General features: G+C 37.2%; 1 protein-coding gene across 1 annotated transcript; it reads right to left on the reverse strand.

Annotated features, from left to right (window-relative positions):
• Positions 1 to 2,471: 2,471 nt before the first annotated feature.
• On the reverse strand, positions 2,472 to 7,478 carry LOC106175904 (uncharacterized). The gene is made up of 4 exons (XM_013558059.2): positions 6,693 to 7,478; positions 5,871 to 6,083; positions 3,966 to 4,162; positions 2,472 to 3,503 (listed from the first exon to the last, which is right to left on the reverse strand). The coding sequence occupies exons 1-4, from the start codon at positions 7,261 to 7,263 to the stop codon at positions 3,117 to 3,119; spliced, it is 1,368 nt and encodes a 455-aa protein (XP_013413513.1). The 5' UTR covers positions 7,264 to 7,478; the 3' UTR covers positions 2,472 to 3,116.
• Positions 7,479 to 14,572: the final 7,094 nt, after the last annotated feature.

Raw genomic sequence — 14,572 nt, forward strand, 5'->3', positions numbered from 1 at the left:
GACCCCACGACGCCGTAAAACGTGCTTTCAGTTCAACTGTAGGGTGCTTGTCAGGCGTTCGTCTTTGTCACAAGTGACAACTACATGTATCACCGGTGCTTTGATTGAGGCTATTAGTTGTTTCCTAAAACAGAGGAAGAAGCATTTGATATATGACGACGACCAAGTGTCAATTACGAAACGTGTTTTCGTCACCTTGCGCTGTACTTATCGTCTTAGCCGTTAGGAGAAAGAATGGAAAAGAATGATCCCATTTGGTATCTTTTATTAAAAAACTAGGTGTACGAATGAAACACGACAAGATTAGTTCAAGCTGATTAAAAATTTTCACGCGGAAACTTTAACAAGCTTGAAATCATCTTACTGAAAATTCAATTAAACGCGACCTTGTAACTGTTGTCCTTCAATTATTGTAGAGAAGATTATTGTTATTGAACATGATTTCCTCGAAGCTGTCAGGCATTAAGCACGTACAACAAGTCCGCCCAATACTGCGAAATTTACTGTGTATCACGCATAAGCAGCGAAGGACAATAAATAATATATGAGGTTTAAACGGCAATTTAAATAAGATCGCAAAAAGTAAGACATCTGTCGCCTTATTGTCGGCTATTCATGAATTCGAGGTGTTCAAATATAATCAACACAGCGATTCAGTGTCTATGCGGGCAGTCTTCATGAATATTTTCTCCAAAGTATATTTACTATTTGTTCGGGGTGATGAGAGAGTTTTCACCTGCGAGAACAGATGATTATTTATTTCTTGTAATTCTTTGGATTGTGCCAGTGACACTGTGCCTATAGTTATTATTACAGCACATATTACAGCATGTATGTTCATGCCCACGCCTATGAAAGGACTCGTGATATAGTAGCAAACATATTCAACCAGCTGATTTTGGAACTAGTTATAATTCACAGGCAAGCTAAAATCGTTCGAAAAATCACTGCCAAATATTAGTATTTGATACACTATCATTGCGTCGACTGCTACATGTATTACTACTGCTCACATTGGGGACTAAAGCGCCGAATTATCTTTTGAAATTTTCATTACAAGGTAGAGCATTCAAAGAACACGCATGTTTCTTTTCTTGTCATTTCCCACCCGAGTAGATATACGACGCTGGCTCTTAGAGTAGCTAGTAGCGCGAGCTTAACTTTACAAGACGCAGTTTTCACTACAAAAATTGACACTTGAAATGGAGAGGCGCTTAGTGGCAATTGTTTGCATTCATCCTAAGCCGGTTTGAATACCGTGGAATTCGATCTGTAAATTATCGTTTAAGAGCCCCATAAGCTAAATCAATTAATCCGAATTGCTCGTGAAATACTTATCATCCCGACCACAAAGGTGTTGAAAAAACTATCATCTCCACTACTTAGAGACTCAATTAGGAGTGTCATGTATCCGTATTTGAGTAGGACCATTCTGAGGCCCAACCGGGGCAGCAGAGAGATGCTACTGGGGAGGGCGTTAGGAGCAAAAGTGAGGGTGTAGCCTACCTCCATGGAGCTGAAGGTGAATTCTCCGAACTGTCATACTTGAGGACACTGACTTTTTAGGTGCGGCCTACTCTGTACAAAGTAAACGGTATTTCGTATTGCTTAGATACACTCAGAAAGAAACATATGAGAAGTAATGACTTGCAAATTATGACGGCAAGGATGACCCCTCCCCTATTATTGTCTTGCTTGATATGGTGTGAACAAATGCCGTCAAGAACAGGTGAATCAAATATAAGATATCTATTGCCAGCGTTGTACTACTGAATGCTGTTATCCCAATCTGTGCCCCAGTAGCTCCATTTTGAAAATTTATCATTTTAGGCTACGAGCATTTTAGATCGTATTTCTTTTAAGCCGAGTGGTTTTTAATATTGCTTTATCACTCCCATTGTTCCCCTGCAGAAAAGAAAACATTTTCATTGTTATTATTTGGAATGTGACGCAAAATGGTAATCTCGCGTTCAGATATATTTCTACCTGTAAGTGCGCCATTAACGGTAAAAAGTGCTCACTCTTATTCTTTACTTTGAGGCGCAACGGCTTGCATATCAAAGTGAAACATGTACGTCTGTTAATTGAACATGTTAGCGCAAAATAGAATTTCATGAGGATGCAGGATACAAATGCATTTTTAAAACCTAATAAAAGATGACCGAAAGAAAGAATATGATTTTTTAAAACACCTCGAATAATGTTCCCTGAAATCTGTGTCCTTTTATTCAGTTAAAGGAAGGGAACAAAAAAATCACGCATGCGCGCACGTGTCATAAACACATTTTTCTTTGTATTTCTTCGACCCCAATTAATATAGCCAGCCACTTAAACTGTGTTTCACCATATGATACATTCATTCTATTTTACCCGCATCCTGATTGAATATTCCATATCGTCCTACGAAAACGAATACCTATTGAAAAGATATTCTTTCAAGCGTGTTTCCATTGAAATTGATGTATAAAATATTTATACATTACAAAGTTAAAATTTATTTCATCAAACTGCGGTTCACAATGTGGATAATGTTCTCAGAACTAATAATCATAACCCGCATGTCACCTCAGAGCAGCAGATATACATATGGCACTTACGACAAGGATACACTGTTAAGCAGACGACACAATGCACTAAAGGTTTCATACTGCTGTTGAAAGAAAAAAACTAAAGAAGGGAGAATCTTAAAGAATATTCAGAACATAAATTGGCAGAATACTTGTCATTCATTTCTCAAGCTAATCGGTAAAGTCATACCCCATGTTCGGGAATCTACCAGTGCTTAACCAATGTTATCATATTTTGATGATTGTTTAGCATATTTTTCTTGGCGTGTCTAAACATTTGAACCTATAATATTTTGTTTTACTTAACAAGATCAATGGATAATGGTAAATTAAACTTTAAAAAAAGAAACTTAAAATTTATATGGCATTAATTTACATTTTAAATATATAATATTAAAGCTGAATGGGCATTGAGTTCTGATTCAACACAAAATGGATAAAAAATAATGCTATTCAACAGTATGCAAACTATTGTTTTTGGAAGCACATTCTTGCTGATAAAAGAGGTCAAATAAATACTCCGCATAAAGCCACAAATGTACTTTTAATTTAGGTTGCAGGACCGTATTCCATTTCCTCGCAATCAACATCATCTTCATCTTCATCGTCATCAGAGTCAGATGTGACGTTCAGCAACTCGTCACTGTCCACGTCATTAGTTGACGTCACAAGACTAGCGCTGCCAGGGAGCGGATATTTTTGAGTCTCCCCAGAGGAAGACAGACAGTTCACAGCCAATGTCCTGTCCGTGATTTGTTCTTCTGATGTTGGAGAAGGTAATGATTTATCTTGTAATTTGTCACTGACGTCACTCAAGTCTGGGTTCGGGTTGTTTCGTGTTGGAATGGTCGCCTCTCGGGTCCCCCCTGCTGACATCAGTTCGCGCTCCTTGGAATTTCTCCATTTCATTCTTCGGTTTTGAAACCAGATTTTTACCTGTAAAAAGGAAGATAACGCCGAGGATAAAATATATTTGTATTTTTTCAGCTTACCATGTATATCGGATAATGAAAGCTATCACTGGAGTACGAATAAAACATACGTTTAGAACGCGACCTACGATAATTTGACTCAAAAGCTCTTTTTGGTTGGGAAACAATGAGTGCGCGTTTAATAAACTAAATATAAGGGCGGAATTTTCCAATTATGCCGATAAATGTGCCCCTATGTAATTAAGGTGGTTACAATCACTTCACGATAATTTTCCGTGTACAAGATGTAGCACTTAATGCGTTTAAGAAAGTAGTCCAGGTATTTTCTCTCCACTTAATTTCGAAATCCACATTGCAACTAAAATATTTTTACTTTTATTCTTTTATTACATTTTCTTTCTGAAAAAAAGGGGTTTTCCCCCGTTTACTTTAAAAGAATCTGAAAAACAGAAGACGTGCAAGTCACCTGTGAATCTTTCAGTCCCAACTTCGCTGCCAGTTTCTTCCGATCCGGTTTACTGATGTATTTTTGTTTCTGGAACATCTTCTCCAACCCCTTCCGCTGCGCATCCGAGAACACCGCTCTCCGCAACATCCCTCGTCGGGGCTTGCCTCGCATCCCCTGCAGTATGGACAGTGCATTCGGCAAAGGCAACATCCCTCCTACAATAAAAGAAAAAAAAGGTATTAAGTAACAGAACTAATACTTCAAATCACAAAAACTAACTGACAATTGGTTTCAATGCAAGTGTTTTCTTTTTCATTGACAATATGTTTAAAAAACCTACATAGTGACATTCGACTATACTAACAAAACTACGCTTTATTTAACGAAAAATAAATTAAAAAATTATTTTGTTAAAAGACAAAACTATAAAGATTTTGAAAGGCATTCTTTTTAAATATATTCATGGATTTGGTCTCACTAGCTGCGGATTACGTTTTATATAACTTGGTGTTGTACAATTTTGCTTAGTAAATGAGACGGGTTTTTTTTTTTTGTAAATTATAAGCTCTTACTGTACACTTTATAATCACGATGTATTCATGTTTTAAACTCCCACAAGGACACGTTAGAATTACCCACCGAATCGACACGTGACAACATCGATCAAATAGGAATTATCTGTCAGATGAGATTGACGTTCCACATGACCAAAACATGTGGGTCAAAACTAAAACAACCCTTGTGCCGCCTGTCCACTGAGACTGCATGCCAATTAAAATTTTAATTTCTATGAAAAAAAAAGAGCGAAATAACCCTTATGAATTAACAATGAATAATTTGGTTTCTTCCGCGAGACGGTGGTATAAGCCACGGTGTAATTAAATAACACTGAAGTAATGAGTCTCAGCCTATCTTTTGTCTTCGAGCATTTTTTTTTACATTAATGTTCAGAAAAGATTGCAGCTAAGCTTCATATGAACAGGTGTAATTTACATGTATACAGGTTCTTTGAAGAGCAGTTATTGACCAGAGGTGTTCATGATAACACATGACAGGGAAATGTGTCTATATTGAGTCAGTTTGGTCAGGGGTATATCTTCAAGAAGTAAACTGTAAATTTGCTGGAACGCCCTTCCCCCCTCTAGCCTTGTCCCCGTCGCATATCTTCCTTTGTTATTCTAAAACACCTATTTGACACTTACGTCTGGTGTAGTACACTTATTTTTTTAGAAATCTATCAAAAATTTACATTAATTAAGAAAAATCAGGAAAAAATTCTGTTGCATGTGGACTGAGCAAACCTTAGTCCGTAGATTGGGGGTGGAGAGGGTATTTGAAACCAAAATGCTCCCTCTTTATTGTCTTTTCGTTTAAAAAATTAATAAAAGCTTCTTTTTCATGCAGAATTTTGACAATTTTGTTTCGTCCCATAAACTTTTATTGGATGCAATAAATATTCGGTCGTGAATCATACCTGTCCGAATGACAGGCCTCCCCTGAGTTGCGCGTAATGTCATCTAATGCACATTTTAATATCACTGAGTAGGCTTAAATATCCGGATTTTACTTTAATTACCTGTTAAATCACTATCATTTTCGAACGCTTGCTGACATTAACATAAGTTATTGGCCAACTCGGTGTTGAAATTTTTTCACGCACCACAGACACGCTTCTGTAACACTTCCTTACCATTAAAATTGAAAACGATGGTGTAATATAGTGATTATGTCCGCCTCTGTCAATTAAAACCTGTTCGGGTAACGCATTTATCCAGAATCTCTCTCTCTCTCTCTTTCATTCTCTCTCTCTCTCTCTCTCAAATTACACAAACTAAATCCCTTTTTTATTTTCAGGATGAAATATATCTAGCTCCCTTAATTACAGTTTCTCAAAATGAACAGGTAAAAATACAACAAACTTACCGGACAGATATGGATTCTTGAGGAAGATTGGCGGCGAGGGGTGTGGGTAGGGGTGGGGTGCGTAGTGTATGTGTCCAGCATAGGGTGTGTAGGGTAGGCTCACCGGGTAGCCACCATAGGGGGACTTGTGCTGTAAATGCTCTGGAAGAGGGAAGAAATCTGGAGGCACTGGGTGGTAGCTGGAAAAAGCACCGTTAATGCTGGTTTTGGGTTCTGAAAGATTGAAAATAAATTCAATTATAATCATTGTTTCTACAAAGTTTCAGTTAAAGACACCTGGATGAGGACAGGTTCATACTTGCTTCTGTGTTTTCAGAAGATAATTGCATGGATATGTTTAGGAAGGAAAAATATAGGGTAATAGAATAAAACAATTCTATTAAAATTCGAATAATCATGAAAAAGAAACTACCGGAACATTTGATTTATTAAAACAGATACATTATAAATGAGGGGAAATGTTCCCTTAAGGATCCTTAAGAGCTTTTGTACCGACCCCTTTGGCCTGTTATTTGAAAATTGAAAAAAATGAAAGAAGAACTCAACGCCTGACATTTAAAATAAAATCACTTCTGATACTCCGAAGCCCTTGAAATATATTCAAAATATACACTGATAGGGGTTTATAACATTGAACTATATTTCAAAACTACGTTTGCATGCGAGTCGTATAAGACAGCAAATACGGAGAAATAGTTTATCATAAATTCAAGCAATTCACTTTATCCACAGGTAATGTTTGCGGTGTCACCTTGAAACCGCAAATAATTGATTCTGGTTATTATTTTTTTAATGACTAAATGTAGCAAAAATTTAGCTTACCTTTTGCTTTCGAAGGAAGAGACAAAATTGCGTTCACTCCAAATTTCAAACGCGTATTATCATTGGCACTGTTAACATGTTTGCTGCTGCTACTGCTAGCATCGCGATCATTGCTGCCATTGTTATTGTTATTGCTAAGAGCTCGACTATTGCTACACTCCCTGTCTGTGTTGTGTCTCATACGCGCACTGTCACCGTGTGCGACCTGGGATTGTGTTTTTTCCTCCTGCTGTACATCTTTACCTTGTGTCTTCAAACTGGCAGGGGACTGATGAAGTGGTCTGGGAGAAAGGTTACAGCTCAGTTTGTCTGCGTACATGTGGTAGCCGCGATCGAGTTGGGGTATAGAATAAATGCGGTCGTGTACGCTCACCGTTGTCACAGGTGGAGAGCGTATGACCCCGTACGGTCCCTGGGGAGGGGTTCTCTGGGCTCCTAGAAGGTTATCCACCAGGAAAGAGGATGACAGACCTCCTGAATAAGGTTGTCCAGCCGGCGGCGAACTTGCCGGCTTGACCAAGATGCTATTTTGGAACATCGTCCCTGACGGAGCCACAATGGCAGGAAACATTATCGCCGATGTTTTTCTTTCCTTGGTATACACTTATCGTTCAGCACATTCGATTGAATCCTGAAACGTACACTAAACTCCCTTCTTTTTGTGAGTTTAAACGACAGCGCTGCTCCTTGCAATAGTGTTGGATCATATATAGGGTGGGCGGCCCTCTGTCAGAGCGCACACCGAGATTTAACAAAAGCGCTGAGCCGCTGCCTGCATCTGATTGGCTGGCGTTCTTCAATATTTTTCTCTCACACATCTTATACGCCATGTCATAGGCAGTGCCAGAGCATAGGGGTGCTTGCGATAGTGATAAGAATGATGTTATGGCGGAGCTGATAGAAAAGACGTTATTCGAATTACAATCAGAAGAGTCGTGATTTGGTCTTTATTTATTTTAAAAAAGGGGACATTACAAATTTCACTAGTATTTCTCACAAAAAGGTGCAAGCTGTGTTTACCACCCGAGTAAGGATTTTAAATGTATAGGTTTGTTGTTATTTCCCCACCTGTTAAAAAGGTGAACGTACGGCCATGCACACGCTGCGCCATTCATAACTTTCCAGCCCATGTAGTACCATAACCTAATATAGCGTTCTACTTCATTCATGATCATTTTAGTCTTAATGACAGTTTCGCCCCATACCTGCTCGCGAACAAACAAGCACTGACATGTCAACATCACCCCTGTTTCCGCCGTCGATTCACCCGAGGTGAATTTACTATTTTTCCAGCTTGTTTTCTTTATAACGCCAGTAGTTAATGTATAACCAACGAAAGCCTATTCCACGTGTCTCTGTCTTTATGCAGACTGACAAGAATTTTCCAAAAACATAGTTCATTCCTGGCACAAGTCCTAAATTCTGCTGGAGATATCTACTATTATGATCTCTTAGTACATAGCCATTATTTACGACTAGTTTGTTCTGAAGCTACACAATTCTTGGTCGATTTTGTTGGCATTAAATATCAGTTTGAACAATGTCGGAAGAGTATTTGTTTCTATAATAATGATATTTATTTGTTTCGTGACATTTGCATCAGGTCACATGACTACAGTGATGATTTTTTGCGGGCCTAAACATAAAACCAGCCCACAAACATAATATACGAGAAATACTGGCAAATATGAAAAAGCGTGTACTATGATAAGCAAAGTTCTGTAATAATCACCCATAGAATCCGTTGGCATCAGGGAAATACTATTATTACTTTCACTTAGTTTATGTTAATTAATGTATTAATGAGCTTATTCAGTCCAGATGTTTGCCAGATTGATATTAAGGTCCTCCATATTGATATTTAGAATTTTTTCAGATTGAGCTTTGCTTTCGGCTCTTCTTTAGAAGATAACCGAAAAATTAAACTTGCAACATTTATTAAATTACTACACATTTAACCCCATTTTAATTTACATTTTACTGTTCTTCTTTCAAATAACAGGATAAAGTGATGCTAGCTTTCGCCACAGTCAACCTTAAATTGAGGCCTATAAGTTGAATCCACCGTGACTACCCATACAGACAACATTCTTAACGCGAAAGCAATAGGGATATATACGAGTTTTTAATAACAGATAAGTTGCAACCAGCGGCTTATGAATACAAGAAAGGTGTCTTGGCGTGTCGGCGATAGTATAGTTGCCATAATGTTAATTAATGTTATCAAGTCGTATCTTTAATTAAAGTTTAACACTTTTTTTGCAATTCCAAATAATTCCGGTCTGAACTTGTACGTATAATGCGCATAACATATATATGAGTCGATTCCGAGTACCACTTTATATATAATTGAGTGTTAAAGGTATTTTTTTCTTTCAGCAATTTATCATCTAACATTTATCAGTTTTAAGTTTCTGTTTTTTGTTTCAGATATTTATGTTCGGTGTCCTCTACCTGTATATCATTTCTTTAACTCAAACAGAAAGAAATTTTGTTTCATGGAGCGTGATATCGCCAAAGTATTTGATAAGAGAAGTAGGCATCAAATTACATAATCTGTTCCCTCAAATATACTAAGGGATGTGCACCGCGGGTATATTAAATGTGAATTACAAAGAACAGATTTGAGCTTACTACATATACGTCTATAATTTTGATTTAAAAAAGAATAACAGACATGATTAAAAGACACTTCAAGGCTGCTGATCGTTATTTCAACTGATAGCTTAGAAAAAAATCGTCTCACAATTTTACAGACATCCAAACTGTGAAAACATTACCCTTCAGTTTGAATACTAGTTCGGTTGTTTCAGTTACATTCGCTTATAATTTTATAAAATCGTACATGTACCAAGAAAGGTGGAATGCCCACACAAAAAGTGCTATATTATAACAAATAATGAAAATTAGCCGACTATTTTGCCGCAGGTTAAAAGACTGAAATGAATTTATCATTCGTCTGAAAAAATCTGTACAGGATATAGATATGATTTTAGTAAAAAAAAAAAAAAAAAAAGAACTGATTCGACCGTTTCAAGAAACTGGGATATTTTGTTTTACTTTTCGTCATTTTAATGATTTAGTTAAAAACTTAATAAAAAATGATATTTTTTAGATTCTACATACTTAAATTCATTAGATTATCCCGAGATATAAATTGCAAACAAAATTCAATATCTTAAACGGTTCGATTTTACAGGAAGCAATGTTTTCGAGATATGAAAATAAATGCACATATGTTCTCACTTTTGGAATGGTACGAAGACGTGCCACGAGCCCGTAATTAAAACGTCCCCATAAGACAATGCACGGCGGGGATCACTCCGAAATTGGAGGATGTTTTTTTTAGGAGCCGCAAAACCATTTGTTTTGCTGCTCTAAAACGACGACCACCTGTCTTCGGGGGAGTTGAAACAGCAGGTTTCGTGAAAGAAACATTTGGCTTAATGGCCATTTCTCCTCTATATGCGCTGGTCTCAACTTTCACCGGACCATGCGAAATTACTAAATGATGAAGTTTATTTGATGATCTATTCATCGTAAACAGATTGCGTCTATTTACTTTTGAATTTCTTATGGGTCCTTGATGACCACATTACGCCCCCCGTATAGGACTGCACTCTTTTACCGCTGTCATGTGTGGGTGTGAGGATTTGGAGAACCCCCGAGATTTCTCTCTTGTTTGTATATTTCATCTTATAAGTGTGTTTATTTCACCCACTTTTACAGTAAGAAATGAACTTCTCATTTATGATAATAAATTCTGCATTTGTGATAATAACATTTCTATCAATTTTGATTTTAAATCGTTATTTCAAATCGAACTAAAATATAGCACATGAACTGATTTGCAAGATCTTTCGTATAAACAGGCACTGAATAGGTTGCTAGATTTTTTAATTTTTAGTGCAATGATTATTAATTAACACAAGTGTATTAACAACATTGGCACATTCATTGATCATGAGACTAGAACGGATGAACAGAGATAATTTCTTTCTCTCTCTTCTAATTGAAAATTGACCTTTCTAAATAGTTGCCTTGCGCCTCTGGACATCCTTTCGTGAGACATTTCATCCACATTAATGTTTCATTAAAACTGTCTCCTCTTTTTTTTCACCAATACCCAGTATGATTGATGGACAATATAATAGTTATAAAGAAATTTGACAAAGACCTTTGTCGATATTTTTTCATTTCTAAATTAGATAGATATCAGACAATATGTTTATTTTAAAATAAAAAGCTCAGAGATGCTAATGTTTTTGTCTGTTCGCTGCTCGTAATTTTGTCTGCTTATAACACTCTTAGAGTGGGACTCGAAATCAACCATAAGCACCAGAGAAAATATGAATAATTGAATAGATTTCTTAATGACTGAATGGATGAATAATGAAACCCTGAATAAATGGACAAAAAGATTGTGTATAATCACACAAAGATGAGTGACATTTTGCCAAACAAATAAATTAAGACACATGGCAATAAGAAGATAACAAAAGAAGACTGTCAAACGATAACGAATTACTTCTATAAATCGCACTTTTTGAATAATGTTTTATAATGAAATTTTAAGCCAATGGAACAATTGAAATGATGCTGGTGACTGTGTATATAGTGATAGTGAATATATAGTGAAGTTTTTATAAAGCATGCAGAACAATTAGTGGCTCTCTCCTTCTCTATCTCTCTCTCTATCACGCACGCACACACACACACACACACACACACACACACACACTAAAACATATTGACTTCATTCTCTTTGGTATGAACCTCAAATGCAACGGCAGCCCACGTGGGGGATCCTGGCATGTGGGTGGCGGCTGACATGAAATCACCAATAATTTGGCTTCTACAAGGTTTTTGCTCTGCAGGGGCCTTAGAGAGTCGAGTCAGTGAAAAGTGCTAATGTGAGCCGTGTCTTGTGATCGCGTAAATTATATTTTTCCTTTTAGGGTGCAATTCTCCGCTGCTGTCTTTAGAAACTTTGTGACACTGAACGTTTTTTCGAGAAGTAATGCTTTGTTTGTCACTTTAATTTTTCGCGCCTCAGTGCTCGCCACTGGTCACTAGTTTATGCGAATGAAGATCACGCGTCTAATATCTTTAAATGCCTTTTAATTGTAAGCTCTATCCGCTATAAATACCGGCAAATGTGTCGTGTGAGAGCTAATTTGGCTCTTTGGTGTAATTGAATGTTCTCTGCGCCTGTTTTCGTATTCATTACGCCGGTCTATTCCTTAGTGCCATGTCTCTTAAAAGTGAAATCGTGGCATAATAACTCGATTACAGACTGTTATTTGCAGAATCAGTCGTAAAGAGTCTGTAATTGGCTGGTGTAATTCTGTAAATTGAAACAATTTTATGTTCTATTTTTCTTAAATATAAAGCACAAATACTTTTTAATGAAAATATATTAATCATAGTCAGAGGATAGATGGAAATATGAATAAATAAGCAATACTAAAACAAAACAAAAAATCAGTTATAGTCCCCACATCTTTAATTACTGTAAGCAAAATGTTAAGCTGAGTGCCCTGGCTGTTAGTTCTCTTTAATAATTTGAATCGATTCAATCTAAAACAAACTGATCTAGTAAGCGCCGAAAAACAATATGGGCAAATTGTCCGCATTTGCTAATACATGTATAGTAAGTGTTATGTCTTTGTTTGATAACAAAACGCCTAATTCTTTTAGGTTTGTTTAACAAAACCTTTTAAAATTGGAATTTAGAACTCGGTCTGCTGTCTTAATCGCACAGTCTTAAATCTCCAACATTCTAAAATAAGGAAGTTTACACCAGTGTGATGGGGTAGGTGAAATGCACCTTGTTTGAATCAAATTGTCAATCTGTGCCGATGACCTTTTTTAGCTGAATCAAGTCTATATTGAGGGTTTGTCATTGTGTTCTGTAAGGGCAAAAGACAACGGAAGGACACAGAGTGTGATGGATGTGGGTAACACAATGAAGACACTATTAGGCCAACAGAACAGATTATGATCTTTGTCAAGGAAAAATAATAAATTATATATGAAAACGCACATCAGGCTTAGAAATAGTACAATGGAAAGGGTCATGAAAAGCAGAAAGTGTCTGCACTAAATAAAGACTTCACACTGTACTAACGTCTTTGCACCTAAAAAAGAGGAAGGAATTTACATTAATGTTTGAGGTGTGTGTGTGTGTGTGTGTGGGGGGGGGGGGGGGGGGGGGTTCGAGGTGATGAGTACATCGGAGAAAATGTCAGGGAGAAGTTCTTTAATTCTGTTAAATTTCAATTTTCTCCCCTTCTTTGCCCGTCTATCTGTTTTCCTTCTTTCTTTCCCCCTTCTACAATGTTGGCATTATTTTTTGCATAAATCAATCATTTATTTGATGTTGCTGTTTTTTTCTTTGCTTGATTCTTCCCAATGATCTTGGCAAAATGCTGTGGTAACCACGAAAGGAGGGAATACATCGGTAACGATACCAGGAATATGCTAGCTCGGTTCAAAGGAACCTCGTGGTATCGGCGCAATGTTGCGCATTACTATTGTTTAACGGACCGGTGCATTTTGTTAGCCCTTTCGGAACAAGTTTTCTAACATCTACCTTAAAAATAAAATCCCTTAATATATGTGTAATACATTTACATCAAAACCAAACACCTCTCAATCTTGTTGGGGTTTCTATGAATGCGTCTGTCTTAACAATGTATACGGGCAATCAACTCCGCTGAACAACCCACAAACTCAAGTGTAAATAATGAGAACTTAATACGAAGTTAAACATTTTAAGGACAATAGAAAAGCAATTTTACCTTACTGCCACTTATTCATAAAGCTATTCCTGGTAATCAAGAGAGAACAGGCCTGCGGAGTTAAATACGTTGGCCAGGTGAGTGTCATGACACAGTAAGGACAAGATGGGGCCTTAACACTGCGCTTCTTTTCAACTCTATTAAACACTATTAATAAGCACTAGGAAGGGTCTATTACTTCTGACCTGAGCTGTGTGACACAGAATGAAAAACGACACCTATTCAGTTATGAAATCAACCGTGCTTAGACCAAATCAGTGCAAGGCTTTAGATCATGGAAAAAATCTTCTTTTGGTGTTATTATTTTTTGACAAATAAACAAAACGAACAGCATTAGAATTATAATTCCGTTATGCAGATTTAGACAGCGTGAGTGTCGCACGACTGTGGGCACAGGTTTTGTTGTCGCTTTAAACTTTGATGCCCCCATGAATAATATATGTTGGGCATGAATTATTCGGTGAACTCGGTTCGTGAGAATTTTTTACACACGAGGGACAGACAATCTGTGTTTTATTCGGCTTGATCAGAATATGCTAACACGAACTGAGGCCTTTGTATATTAGCCTCTTTTGACCAAGAACTCCGAACCCTGTGATTACGCCACAGCTGATGAGACAGGGATATGTTTTATGGCTGTTTATATATTTTTCTTTGCCTTGAAAGGGTCGCTTTTCAATTAAAGATTTTTCAGAGGAGTATTTCAAATGAAAATGGTCTTTTTTATTCCAGACGACGACAAAAGCCACGCTACTGATGGAAATCAGGCCAGCTTGTCTCTTTTCTGCTAAAACAGACGGCTAGGGAGAAAGGGAGCATTCATACTCCCCTGTGTTCATGCACAACGCGCTCTTTATTGCCTCCATTAGTGAAGATTAAGCTGACAGGTGCTATTTGCGACTGCGCAGACAATGGCGCGCTAAAAAGTTTGAGATTTAAAGTTGAAGACTGAACTATAGTTCGCACACCGCAAGGCGTAATCTACGCGTCGTCTGCGTTTTAAGTGTGATTAAGACTTTTTTATTTTCTGTAATCAAAGCTGTCTGTGCACTGAATCATCCCAATGTTGATTCGGCG

The sequence above is a fragment of the Lingula anatina genome, chromosome 1 (genome assembly GCF_051362555.1).
Source record: "Lingula anatina isolate TDL-2025a chromosome 1, LinAna3.0, whole genome shotgun sequence".
In the NCBI taxonomy this organism is placed as follows: domain Eukaryota; kingdom Metazoa; phylum Brachiopoda; class Lingulata; order Lingulida; family Lingulidae; genus Lingula; species Lingula anatina.